The sequence below is a fragment of the Euleptes europaea genome, chromosome 16 (genome assembly GCF_029931775.1).
Source record: "Euleptes europaea isolate rEulEur1 chromosome 16, rEulEur1.hap1, whole genome shotgun sequence".
Taxonomy (NCBI): Eukaryota; Metazoa; Chordata; class Lepidosauria; order Squamata; family Sphaerodactylidae; genus Euleptes; species Euleptes europaea.
The window spans coordinates 29,994,121-30,008,354 of NC_079327.1; the positions used below are offsets into that span (position 1 = coordinate 29,994,121).

The window sequence follows — 14,234 nt, forward strand, 5'->3', positions numbered from 1 at the left end:
AGAAAGCAAAACACTGCTTCATGGTTAAAATGTCAAGGGATCTCTGCATTAATAGCCAGCGCAAAATAGTGTGTTCATTTCTGTTTTGCCTAATTTCCTTCTAAAGCCTTTACCAGCTTCAGAATTATTCTCATTCAAGCAACATCTGCAAAAATTCTAGGATCTGTCACAAGGGAAACAATTTCTATTTGGGACTGTAAATAGAATTACATTGGAATCCCTAGCTGGGGTGGAAGTGGGAAAGATTATGCTGTCTAGTTAGCTGAGTAACACCTGACAGAGTTTGTTTCTCCTCTTTTACAAGTACTTAAAGCCTGGATGTGCCCAGAGGCATGAACCCCTGAGTGCGAGTCAAAGGGGTCTTGGCCTGAAGGCCAAGCTCTTCAGCTGTGGTTTATAACCTAGAAAAAACAGGAAAATCTTCTAGTGGGGTTGAGGAGTAGGATCTCCTCTGCATTCAGAAACCTTTTCCAGTTTTCTCCTATTTGTTTGGTTCCAGTATATTTTTCATAGTGTGGGCTGCTTTGGGACTTACTGGGGAGAAAATTGGTGTCGTGAGTCAGCCTGAACTCTCCTCGGAAGAAGAGGAGGAAGGTGTGGCAGAGCAGGGTGGTGCACTGGTGGAAGTCTTACCAGGACAACTGGACCGTAGCTCTGAGCCAGCAAAGACGACAGATGCAGAAGAAAGTGGTGCACATTGGCAATGAGCAGAGGAACAGAGAAGGTTATCACCTCCAGACCCGCCCAGCCCAGTTAGCTGGCAAAGATCAAAGGTTCAGCTCAGTTTGCCGGAGAGGCGTTGAAGCGCGAGATTACAAGCACTTGGTCATAAGTGTTTACAAGAACTGACACCAGCAAGTGATGCAGAACAGCTGGCCCTGGAAGGGAGTGCTGAGCAACAGCCATAAATCTTGGGCTGTCAAGTCATTCAGTGTGGGAACAACTTTGCTAATTAATACAAGCTCTGCTGCTCGTGCTGAGATCTCTGTGCACAGTATTGTCTTGCTTAGGTGCCAGCTACCCGCTCTTGCCCTTCTGGCATCCCTGCAGAACCTGGGAGGACCTAGCCTAGACCTTGAAGAAAAGGAACTCGTGCTGGTGAGTGAACCTGTTCCTTGTTTAGAGTGCTGCCTTGGTTACGCACTCAGTCCGCCCACACTACCGGGAAGAGTAAACCGCAACAGGCTCTGCTCCCCCCAGTACCCTCCACTGCTGGGAGTAGGGTCAGAGGCCAAGCACCTCAGCCTGGTCCCTGCCTGTACACAACTGGGATATAAATAGTTAAATAACTAGAAAATCATGAATATGGTTGTTATTCTTTCATTATGACTTAAGGCAGGGGTCTCAATGTGGTGCCTGAGGGCACCATGGCACCCACCGACACCTTTCCTAGTGCCTACCACGTGTTTATAGAAAGTGGGCAGGGCCAGGTGGGGGGTTTTGCCCAGCAATACCTCTCATCTGCCTTTGGCGATTTGATTAGTTGAGTAGATTTTTAAGATTGCTTTAAGCAACAAGGATCTTCACTGTGTGACTGAAGATGTGTGCATGCAATAAAATATTTTTAAAGAGTATGATCATTTTTAAAGACATCCTCTAAGTAGAGCTTCTACCCAAAACGTTGAAGTGTTACTATTACAGTTATGTATAACCCCACTTTCTGACTTTCTGTGGTTAGCACTGCCTCCTGTGGAAGCCATTTTATGGTTGGCTCTGCCTCCTGTGGCAGCCATGTAATAGTTGCATCCACCACCCTGTGTCAGAATTCCAAGGGTGCTCACAGGCTCAAAAAGGTCAGAGACCCCTGCCTTAAGACAACATCCGCTATAAATTATTAATGGGAAGGTATTTTAAAAACTACATTGCACTCCCTTCATATCACTGCTTAGCCTTGGCATCCAAAAACAGAAACTTCTGGGAGACAGCTTCAGTGTGGGCTTTTGGACAGACGGCCAATGGATATGGTTCCTTGCATGTCTGCATCATTCCTTTCTGGTGCCTGATTTGGAAAAAAATTTGGAGGATTGCTGATTTGGAAAAAAAAATCATATAATTAACCCAATACACATGGTTTGTTCCTACAGAAATTATTAGAGCGCATTAGGATCCAGTCTATATTCTTCAGGGTATAGGAAGTTGTGACGGATAGCTGAATGTTGATGTGTTGTCCTGGTCTTGGAGCCCTTGATTGAGAGGGGGTTCAAGTAGAATTCTACAATTAGCAGTTGAGAGAGGCAGTTGGGAAATGACAGTTGGAAGTTAACAGAGGTAGAGGGTTAGAGGCTGGTAGCCAGAGTGAAAGGTACACAGTTGTCTAGGACCAAGGAGGACCCTCAGTGTGGGAGGTGAATTGAATATCCTTCCCAGAGAGAAATAGCTCCAAAGTAAAGGGGGTGATCCCTAACCAATTTTAAGGAAGAAAACTGGGAACCTGTGTATTTTGTTCCTGCCTCTATCAACAATTGAAATATTGTTTTGAAGAAGCTTATGTTAGTTCAACTAAGCACTCACTGCCAAGTGTTTTCTATCTCAATCTATCTCTAAAGTAACAAATACCTGTGTGTGAAATACATCAGCTACATACTGAATACAAAATATCTATTGTTTATAATTATCCTAAGTTTCCTCATTCCTCTTGTTGTTTTACCCGGCAAGTTTATTCCTGAAACCTCCTTGACAACCTAACTTTACCATTTCCCCAAAAGAGAAAAAATAAAACAGTTTTGTGTTTATAATTCAATAAGCCTCTCATGTGCCACATTCTGACTTATACAAATAAAGGTGTTAGGGCAGATTCCTCATCTTCCTATGTTTGGGACAGAAAAACATGAGAGACATTTCATATGTCTCTGGAATGAATATGGTTAAGAAAAAAGTCCATCATAGAAGTCTATTTTCTGATTATAGAAAGAAGGTATGACTGTGTCTGCATCTTGTATGACTGTGTCTGCATCTTGTATGACTGTGTCTACATCTTGGAGGGAAACAGAACATTTTCATGCTTATGTTCTATTATTATATTTCATTGGCATCTCACCCTGCTTCTCCCTGCAGGATAGTATCTATAATATATGGATATGATTCAAGAACACTCAGATTCCAAAATCAATGTTCACTTTTATTCACAGCAGGATTGTAAAACAGTTGCTGTTAGCAGTATTAAAAGAGAGGGAGTCACTCAAATTGAATGCCACTGCTTCAAAAGTGTCAGTAATCTAAAACCTACCAAAGCTCCTAAAAGAGAGAGGCAGAACTACCTTTCACTTGGAAGCCTCCTACCCTTCTCCTGTTTTTGATGCATTTTTTAAGTGTGTAAGCCACATTTGAGACCCCGCTGGAGAGGAAAGTGAGATCTAATTTGCAAAATATTTATTTGACTCCTTAAGAGAGTATTATACAAATGGTGGTGGTGGTGGTGGTGGTGGTGGAAAGTGCCGTCAAGTCACAGCTGATTTATGGCGCTCCAGTAGGGTTTTCAAAGCAAGAGATGGTTGGAGGTGGTTTGCCATTGGTTGACTCAGCCTTCCATCCTTCCGAGGTCGGTAAATTGAGTATTCAGCTTGCTGGGGGTAAAGGGAAGATGACTGGGGAAAGCACTGGCAAACCACCCCGCAAACAAAGTCTGCCTAGGAAACGTCGGGATGTGACGTCACCCCATGGGTCAGGAATGACCTGGTGCTTGCACAGGGGACTGTCACCTTTAACCTCTATGTGGGCTGAGAGAGTTCTGAGAGAACGGTGACAAGGCTAAGGTCATCCAGCTGGTTTCATGTGGAGGAGTGGGGAACCAAACCCGGTTTCCACATCTCTGATAGAAAATACCTTCTCTGGGGCTGTTAGTGAAAAGTTATTTGTAATTACAGACAGACAAAAACAACTGATAACTAGGAAGTTATTTATAGATTATTTAATCAGGTAATTGTGGTATGGTCAGTGAATCAATAAATGCTCTTGTTTATTGATTCACAAGTAATTTAATGATTCTCCAAGGCAATTTCATCTGCACTGATGATCTGCCCTATTTTATATATTTTGGAAAATACTGGTATAATCAAATACGACGGGCAGCCCATTCCAGAAGGGGGGGAGTTAGACAGTGGCAGAGAGTGTTGCAACTACACTGCTTCCATAGAGGCTTCCTGGACAGAAAAACGAAAAATAAACACACTCACTTAGCTCTGACCCTGGCTAGTATTTGGATGGGAGACCTCCAAGGAATACCAGGGTCATGACTTGGAGGCAGGCAATGGCAAACCACCTCTGAAAATCTCTTGCCTTGAAAAGTCTTCGGAGTAGCCATAAGTCAGCTGTGACTTGACGGCAAAAAACAACAACAACAAAGGTATAAGGGTCAACTGAAATAGGATTCTGACTTGTTTACTTCCTAAAGATTTATTGTGAACTAGAACCCATTTATTATGAACGAGAGTCCAGAATTAGTTTTTGTGAACTACAGCCTAGAACCCATTTATTATGAACGAGAGCCCAGAATTAGTTTTTGTGAACTACAGCCCACTTCATCAGATGTAAGAAGTATATCTTATATTGGTCGCGATATATACATGTATGCGTAAATATAAAATTACAAAATTAAACACATGGCTATAGAGAGTAATATTGAGAGGCATAGGCTGTGCAAACAGAGTAGATGAGGAGGGTATTTCTGGCAGGCACAGCTTGTCTGGAAAGAGGGAGGAAAGCTGCTCCTGCTTCTTTTACGTAATCATGGAGGCTTCTATAGATATGAGGGGCCTGCCCCTGATCCCTGTGCTTGCAATATTTAACCGTAGTCTGAATACTGAATGATCAGTTCTTCCATCTGCCAAAAAGGTTGCAGTAATACTTGATGAAGCAACAGCCGTAGCTATCATCCTTTTTAATTTTTTGGTGATCTGTATGCAAAAATACATTTATAACAAATGTCATACTGTCTTTCCTCCACAATGAGGACCCAAACCAGCTTCCATTGTTCTCCTGTCCTCTATTTCGTTCTCACAACCCCGCGAGGTAGGTCTGGCTGACAGTGTGTCACCCAGAACCCTTCCAGGGCAAATTGGGGATATGAGTATTAGAGGCACAAGACAGGTTGCTTAAAAGCTCTCTTGTTACCTGTTGCCTATCGTGAAGATAACCTGTTCCAGGATTTTTTGATTCCCTTCATTTTTGGCACTGCATCTCCCATCATCATACTGGAGTTGATGGCCAGTTTTTAAATATGTAGCATTATTTTCTGATGAGCTATGCCTGCCACAAACGGAGACCCTTAGCTTCCACTGCAAATAACACGGGAGCGGGGGTTGTTTGGAGATAACCTGGGCCGGTAATTTCCCTGCCTTTCATTTTTGGTCCTGGAACTCCCACAACCATCCTGAAGCTGGTGGACAATTTTGAGTCTCTTTGCTTTATTTTCTGATGAGTTATAACTTCCACAACTGGACAGATGGACGGACAGACTGATTCTTTTATTACTATAGATTCATGGTAACTGCAAGCCAAGAGATTTGTTTTGTTATGATATGTGATTTGGATCAGGGTCATATGGGGGTGGGGGAGTAGAATCTCAGCAGCCTCATTTAAAAATGAGTTCTGGGTGCTTCTATTGCAATTTTCTTTGCTTATTTCTGCAGCATATGCTTTAATTCTGATCTTATGAAAGTCTTAATCATATGTAAACAGAAGACAGGTTTCGGCATTGGACAAATGGGGCTTACCTATCCATTAAATACCAAGGCATCAGTGAAGCTATTAAAGTTCAATGCTAACAGAATAACATCATTTCTAGCACAAGGCTGTTTTTCCTCTCCAAGACATTAATGCAAAGAACAACCTTATAAAGTTGAGTGTTCACCACACTTCAATCAAAAACATTATACTAAGCCCAAGGCACACTGCAAAACCAAATAGAAGAATTTGTAATCTGGGAGCAATGTATTAACAGATATACACAATCAGACAAAAGCCTTTTGCTTGATGGAAAAGATTACGTATAGTACAGTAACTTGTGAAGCTTAAATGCAGAGCAAATCTCTGTTCAGCTCATGGTTAAAAAAAAAAAAGAATTTGGCCAATAATGGGCCGGCTTGATAGCAAAGTTTTGATGGTCACAATTAATTTAGTTTTGCATATTCCTCTGCATTCAGTCACTTCTCCCCCCCTCCCCCATAGTGTAGCAAATGTACAACTGGAACTTGGACAGAGGGGAAAATAATCTCCCAGGTCTGGTTCTGCCAGTATGTATCTACTTCCAACCAGGTGTATACCTATAACACTTGTGCCTGATAAATTTGCATGGTTTAAATCTGGGGGGGTGGGGGGGAAGGCTTAAGTTTACCTAGAAAAGTACAATGATTTACAGCACAATCCTAAACAGAGTTGTGTCCTTCTAAGCCCAATGACTTCAATGCATTTGGAGGTATAACTTCACTGTGGACTGTGCTGTTAATTGCACCAATGAGCATCTTCACAGAATATAATTGCATTAAGTATTACAACATTACACGAAGCATCGGTATTACAACAGCAGTGAAATTTTAAAATGCTGAACTCTTACCAAAGCAAGAATTGACAAAGCCGTACCATCTGCAGCCGTACTCCCCTCCAAGCCATTTGCCAGAGATATTGGATGCAAAACTGATGGTAGTGCCAGAGATGCAGACAAGCATGTCACTAAGGCTGATGTTAAGCAGCATCATGTTCACGGGGTTACGGAGAGCTTTAAACTTGCAGAAGAGAATGAGGACGACCAAGTTGCTCCAGAAGCCAAAAATCATTATTAGTCCAAGAAAAACCGCCACAATGGTGTGGCCCCTTCTAGAGAGGCCAGTTCCCAGCCCATCTGCAGATGTGTTCAGGTTGAGTGTCCAGCTGGCATTCGTTTCCGACATCATGGTGAGATGATAATGAAGGACTTCGTTTTCAGGTTTATCACCGTCCGAAGATAGCTATCTTGTAATTGCTAAGCATATGCCAGCCATGACAGACTAGCAGTTAACAGCAAACCCTGAGCTGCAAATTCCGTAAACACATTACACTGCTTTTCTGCGACTGACTTATCAGTGTTAGACAGATGATGCCGATAATCTGAAGAGTAACGCAAATTATGCCATTGCGGCTGGCCTTCGTTACATCACCGACAGTAACTTTCAAAACTGCACAGAAGTGGTTGCTCCTTTCATCCTCCAAATCCAAAAAATATTCTCCTGATGGTGTGCTGTTGCCAAGTTGCTCTCTCATGCCAGTTCTTCAATTCTACATGTAAGGAAAGGGGGGCATTATAATGAAGGCAGTAATTTTACACTAAGGAATTATATTTATTACTGAGGGGTTTTTCCTGTAATTATGCTTTCCATCCTTGTATAGTGTTTCCACATGTGGAAACGCTGAAGGCAAAACTACATTGTACTGGGAGAAAGGGATTTTGGAAATAACAGATCTGGGGTCACAATGAGAACGAGGAAGGATTTAACCCTTATTCTTTGTAGAGTTTAGCTAATAACAACCTTCCTCTCTCCCCTGCATGATTAGCATGGAAGGCAACAGAAACAGATAACCTGTCTTCTTTCCATTGCAGGGATAATAGCAATGCAGGGTGGAGTATGTTTAGAGTATCAGACTAGGATCTGGGACACTCAGGTTTGAATCCCCACTCTGCCATGGAAGCTTGCTGGGTGACCTTGAGCCAGTTACACACTTTCAGTCTAACCTACCGCTCAGGGTTGTTGCAAGGACAAAATGGAGGAGAAGATAATGATGTAAGCCATTTTGGGTCCCCAATGGAGAGAAAGGGGGTATTAACAAAGTAAATAAATTAGGGAATCAGCTCAGGAAGGAAGGGCTAAATCCTCTCTTCCCCAGAACTTAGTCCAAGCTGGATCTCTGAACCATGCATGGATCTCCATGTTGCATCTAGTTTTGTCCCCCAAAACAAGTAACAAGGTTTTTAAAAGGTTAGACAATATAAAGCAAAAATCAAAATGCAGCCTATCTGAAGCTAAAGCTAGGGGTTCATAAGCTTAAATTATAAATATGAGTTTCCTTGATCATAATGTTGCCATATGTTACACTACTAGGTTTATAATTACACAAACAATCCCAACTATTTGTTTTTTTAAAATATGATATAAGACAATCACACACACTTCATACAAATTATAATTGCTTAATAGTTAATATCTCAGAGTAGAAACAAACCAAATGCATCCTGAGTAATATCTAATAATATTTAGAGAACAAAAATTAATCTCATGATCTCTTATTCTAGACAAATCTTCTATTTGTTAAAAAAGATAAAACAGCTGGAACAATGCCCCTAATCGCTTCTTAAATTTAAGGCACCCATCTGCAAAACACCAGCTTGAAGTTTGAAAATGGACAATGGAAATTAAAGGAAAGGGAAGAACTGGGTATGGTAGATTGGTTTAAATATTTCCAATTAAATGATATATTTCAAAAAGATCAAAGGCTAGGGTTCACAAAAAAGAAATCAACTTTTGAGGTAATAATAGAATCAGAAAATAAAGGTATGATATCCAACATATATAAACTGATATTGCAATATAATTTAGAACAAGAAAGAGTGATAAAAGGTCATGATTGCATGGGCAAAAGATTTAGGACATACCGGTAATATTCTTCTGGAAGACTGGGAAAGACTCTGGAAAAAAGAATTTAAATTTACAGTTGCTAGCAGTATAAAAGAAAACATGTATAAGATGTTCTATAGATGGTATATAACTCCAGAATTACTATCCAAAATTGATAAATCTATTTCTGATAAATGTTGGAGGTGTAGAGGAAAAAAAGGTACTTTTTTCCATGCATGGTGGTTATGTAAAGTAGTCAAAAAAAATTGGAAAAAGGTTATTAGAGAAACTAACAATTTGATTTATGGAAATATTAAACTGGTGCCGGAAGCTTGCCTACTAGGCCTGCTCCCAACAAGAATGGTGAAGGCGGATAAGGTAATCTGCCACTATAGTTTCGCGGCTGCGAGAATAATTATAGCTAAAACCTGGAAGGGGAAAACTAAGCTCCTTTTAAAGGAATGGAGAGAGAAACTTTTCTATTTTGTACAAATGGCCAAACTAACCAATAGTCTACATGGAAAGGATGTTTAGACACTTCTCTGGAAGTTCAACACGGTGGTGGGAGGGATTAAAGGTACACTGGTGGAGAGAGGTGGAAACAAAAATGGATAAGATGTCTGTAATAAGAATGTAATGATTGTATTTTGAATTTTTATTTTTTTATAGATATAGATGATTCTTATTATGTAGTTTTCTATATTGTTATATTTTTTTCTTTTGTATTTGTGTTTGTTTGTATTATGTTTTTTTCTTTTTGTTTAAAAATCTAATAAAATTTTTTTTTAAAAGGAAGGATGTAGAAGACTTAAAAAAAGATTGGCAAAAGGCCTTTGTACACTGGACTAACTCAGCAAAGATTGACTTTACAAGGATTGTGAAAGAGTTGTAAATGAACTGTTATGAAGATGGGAAATAAAACATATAATGGATAATATAAAGCTAAGGGATACTTCTCCAGAAGTCACAATGTGGGAGGGAGGTGGGCACACAATCACAGGGTGGGGGGAAAGGGTTCTATTAATCTTTAAGATGTATTATTATTATTATTATTATTATTATTATTTTCTGTGTGTATGTTTTCTTTTTGTTGTTTCAATGTGTGTTTTAATAATGTAATCAAAATAATGTATCAAAAAGAAACAACAATTGTTGTTTCTTTTTATTTCTCTTTTTTTCTTTTCTGTATTTTGGTTGTAATTTCTTTTTTATTGTTTATTGTTTAAATATCACTTTTTGTTTTTTGTTTTTCACTAATTAATAAAATACAGAATTTTTTTTAAAAAAGAGCGGTGGCTTGGAGCGGTGGAGTCGGATCTGGAGAACCAGGTTTGATTCCCCACTCCTCCACATGAGTGGCGGAGGCTAATCTGGTGAACTGGATTTGTTTCCCCACTCCTACACACGAAGCCAGCTGGGTGACCTTGGGCTAGTCACAGCTCTCTCAGCTTCACCCACCTCACAGGGTGTCTGATGTGGGGAGGGCAGGGGAAGGTGATTGTAAGCCGGTTTGAGTCTCCTTTAAGTGGTAGAGAAAGTCGGCATATAAAAACCAACTCTTCTTCTTCTTAAGTATTTTTGCATGTCACATGTATGACTATCTGCCTGCCGGACAGAAGTCGTGGGTGTGTGCTCAGTGCAAGGAGCTCCTGGCTCTCAGGGAGCAAGTTCACTTCCTTGAGACCACGGGATACAACTGGCTTTGATTAAAAAATCCATTAGTAACCAGGAGCCAAAATGGTTGTGTTTGAAATGACACAAAAAATCTATTAAGAGCCAACTGCTAAAACAGATCATGAAGGCTGTTTGAAAGGGGCATAAGTGTCTATAAAACCAGGACCCTCTCTCTTACTGGCAAGAAGGACCCCCTGATAATCATGACAATTCCTGAGAATTTCAACCAAACTAGATGGTGAAATATAAAAGTCAGCATATTTTTTAGTCTGTTTCCTCCTATCCATCTGAAATCTGGCAAAAAACGATCCCATGGGCTGTGTGCTACAAACCTTGGAAATTGCACCTATATGGGGAAACAAACAAACAATAAACAGCTGCACCAAAAACGTAACCAACAGAACACAAGAAAATGACCATATGAAATTAAAAGAGCAGTTATCACAAAACAAAACAAACTAGAAACAATACCAATAGAATTTTGGTGTACACCTGTGGTTCTCTTGAATATATTAGGTTTTATGATATTTACAGCCCTGACATGGATAGCCCAGTCTCTAGCCTGATCTTGTCAGATCTTGGAAGCTAAACAGGGTCAGCCTGGTTAGTATTTGGATGGGAGACCACCAAGGAAGTTCAGGGTTGCTACACTGAGACAGGCGATGGCAAACCACCTCAATGTCTCTTGCCTTGAAAACCCTATGGGGTTGCCATAAATCAACTGTTACTTGATGGGGTGGGGGGGTAAAACGGTCTTTACCAGAAGTCAGGGTCTGCAACTTATGGCTCTAGAACCAAACAGGACTCTTTTAGAAAGACAGCATGCCAAGGTTTTTATGGGATTAATGGCCTCCCTTGAGACACTTAACATAAAGGGAAATTATAGAGAGCAACAGTCACCAATAATCCACACGCAAACAATGTATAAATTTTTGCCAGTGCACAAGAATAATTGTATAGTGTATATTTATTACTTACTGTAAGAACTCCTGTGTGCCACTTCTTAACAAAAGACTTGCAATAACCAGTGTCTGGCTACAGAAACTTTAGATGTTACAAAATCACCATGTTAATTAAGTTGTACATTTTCAGTTATACAAATGGCATTCTTATACTGGCTCTTGGATGAATTTTGACATAGTTCCCCTCTTTTAAGAAAATCACTGACACCTGTGCAAAGCAGTTCCTTGGGAAGTGATATGAAAAGTTAGACCCAAGATAAGGATTTTACTTTTTTATCTGATTAAAAAGGGAAGGGAAGTAGATGACATGAGACTCAATCCTTTGATGTGTTATATCCCACAAGCTTTTACAATAAGAAAAACCGAGATAAATCCGAATGTTTCAACATTGCAGGTCACATCTGGGTGGCATCTGGCTGCTTGAGAACAGAAGGGAATGCAAAAGAAAGCTGAAAGAGATCATAATTCAAATCTTCTCCAATAATGGACACAATTGTCCAATTTAGCATTATCATCTGTAGCTCTCTGCAACAGTTTTACAGGTTAATAGACATCTTCTACACTGAACTCCTTAAACATGCCTTTGTGTACAAATAAGACATGTCTGAACGCACAGCAAAACTTTAAAGTCAGATGTTAGAAAAATCCCAAGTAAGCTCAACGCCTAACAACACAAGCATATCTAACAAATTACCAGCAACCACTTTTTCTAAGAAAAAGGGTCATTTGGAATGGAGAAGTAATGAGGGAATACTTCACCATTCCTCTGGTTCCTTCCCAAAGTTGCTTTTATTTAAAAATGGAAGTTTGGGGTAATGTGGGGGGGGGGGTGTGTTACATGTATCTATGTGAAGCGCAGGTAGAAACTTTGCTCATGGCTTAACCAGAAAGAATAAAAACAGAAAGATTTTCCTACCCTGCTAGAAATTTTAATCCAGTTTGATCAGTGAATGTTTTTAAAATCAGCTTTTAATAAGTGTTCCCTACTCTTACACCTCGTTTACACATTCTGGTTTCAAACAGAGAATGATACACATACCTTTTTTACTCCAAATATGCTACTGAACTGTATTCAAGACACACACTGCCATTTAAATCCCTTACTGGATTAACCAAAATGAATCAGGAGTCCAGTAGGACATTAAAGAGTAACAAACTTATGCAAGCAAAAGTTTTCATGAGTCACAGAAGCTCACTTCTTTAGATGCACAGAAGTATCCATCAAAAACAGTTAAAGGTACACTCCTTTCATATAAATGTAGCTGCTCCGGATGGACACTCCACCTGTACTTCTGTTTAATTTTGCTACCAAAGGGATACCCCTCTGGGTAGATAAACCAACATTTCTGTGAGCCGGAGAACAAATCCCACTAGCGTCTAATACGTTTACAGTTAAAGCCACTTCACAGGAATCGTTTTTCCCCGTATGGCTGCAAGGATGCATCCTGAAAAGCAAGCCCTAACATCCAATTCTGTTTGAACCTCATGCCTTTATTCAGGTGGTACCGTTCCCTAATTTTACCCAAGCTCATGAAGGAATGACAAAATCCTTCCAGGGCGTTGTTTTCAAATTTCTGCTACCCAAACACTGCTGCATTGTTTATTGGCTGTCCCAGCCTGGCGATTGTATTGGCTTACATTGTATGTATCCTCCGCCTGGAGTCTCCACGAGAAAGGTAGACCACAAATAAATAAATGGGGGTGTGCAAAATCACACCTTGCGCGAGACTCGCAAAAGGGGAGCCCATAAGTGCAGTCCCATCAAATGAGAATACTTTTTTAGTGAGGCCCATAGAATGGACCCGAGCGGTAGGATGCTGAGTGGAGCTGGTTAAGATCGCCCTCTATAAGAGAGTGCCGTGAAAGGGGCATTCAAGTTTAAGCCCAATGCTGCCTCGCCGAACTGAGCACTACAAGGAGGGAGAGACGGACCTTTTTTTGCCAACGGGTCTCTACCTGCAGCCTTCCCCATCTGATTATGTCGACGTTTACGCACGGGAGGTTTCGCCTTGGATTCGCCCCCGTCTAGATGCACATTTTCCCCATCCGGATTCTGGAAACTCAACAATGGCCACTTATGCATGGAAAGTTTTGCCTTGGATGTGGCACTCTCTAGATGCACATTTTCCCCATCCAGATTCTGGAAACTCAACAATGGCCACTTTATGCATGGAAAGTTTTGCCTTGGATGTGGCAATCTCTAGATGCACATTTCCCCCACCCGGATTCTCAAAACTCGGCATGGGGGCTGGGGGCTTATTGTTGAGCTTTGAGGATTTGGATGGGGAAAATGCGCAGCGAGAGAGCGGCAGGTCCAAGGCAAAACCTCCCGTGCATAAGAGGGCGTAGAAACTGCTGCCTGCTTTGCGAGGATTTCGCGCTGGTGGCCAGCTCCCCGCAGAAGCCCCTTTCCTGCCAAGCCCCCACCCCCCCCCCGGCATCCCGCACCGCACCAAAAGGCACAACCTGCGGCGCCACAACCTCCGCGCGCCCCGGCCCTGCCCACCCGGGACGTCCTAAAACTAGGGACAGCGCCTGCCCATACAGAACTGCCCATAGAGAATGCACGCTTCCCCATTGGGAATAGTGGAAACCACCCTTGCCAGTAGGGCACTATTGGCAAGCGTGCTCTCACAGTTCCCTGTTCCAAGGGTGGTTTCCATTATTCCCAATGGGTAAGCGTGCATTTGGACTGCCCAAAAAAACAATCGGTGGGTTATCGATCAAACCAAGCCTGAACTGACCCTAGAAGCGAAAATGACTAAACTGCGGCTATCGTAGTTTGGTCACGTCATGAGACGACAAGAGTCACTGGAAAAGACAGTCATGCTAGGAAAAGTTGGGGGCAGCAGGAAAAGAGGAAGACCCAACAGGAGATGGATGGACTCAATCAAGGAAGCCACAGCCTTCAGTTTGCAAGATCTGAGCAAGGCTGTCAAAGATAGGACATTTTGGAGGACTTTCGTTCATAGGGTCGCCATGAGTCGGAAGCGACTTGACGGCACTTAAAACACAC

General features: G+C 41.3%; 1 protein-coding gene across 1 annotated transcript in view; it reads right to left on the reverse strand.

The window, feature by feature from the left end:
* Positions 1–6,887, reverse strand: part of LOC130488227 (vertebrate ancient opsin-like) — a 31,624-nt gene extending 24,737 nt beyond the window's left edge. Inside the window, exon 1 of the mRNA XM_056861860.1 lies at positions 6,551–6,887. Coding sequence (XP_056717838.1) covers positions 6,551–6,887 — 337 coding nt within the window. The remainder of the gene's footprint in view (positions 1–6,550) is intronic.
* Positions 6,888–14,234: the final 7,347 nt, after the last annotated feature.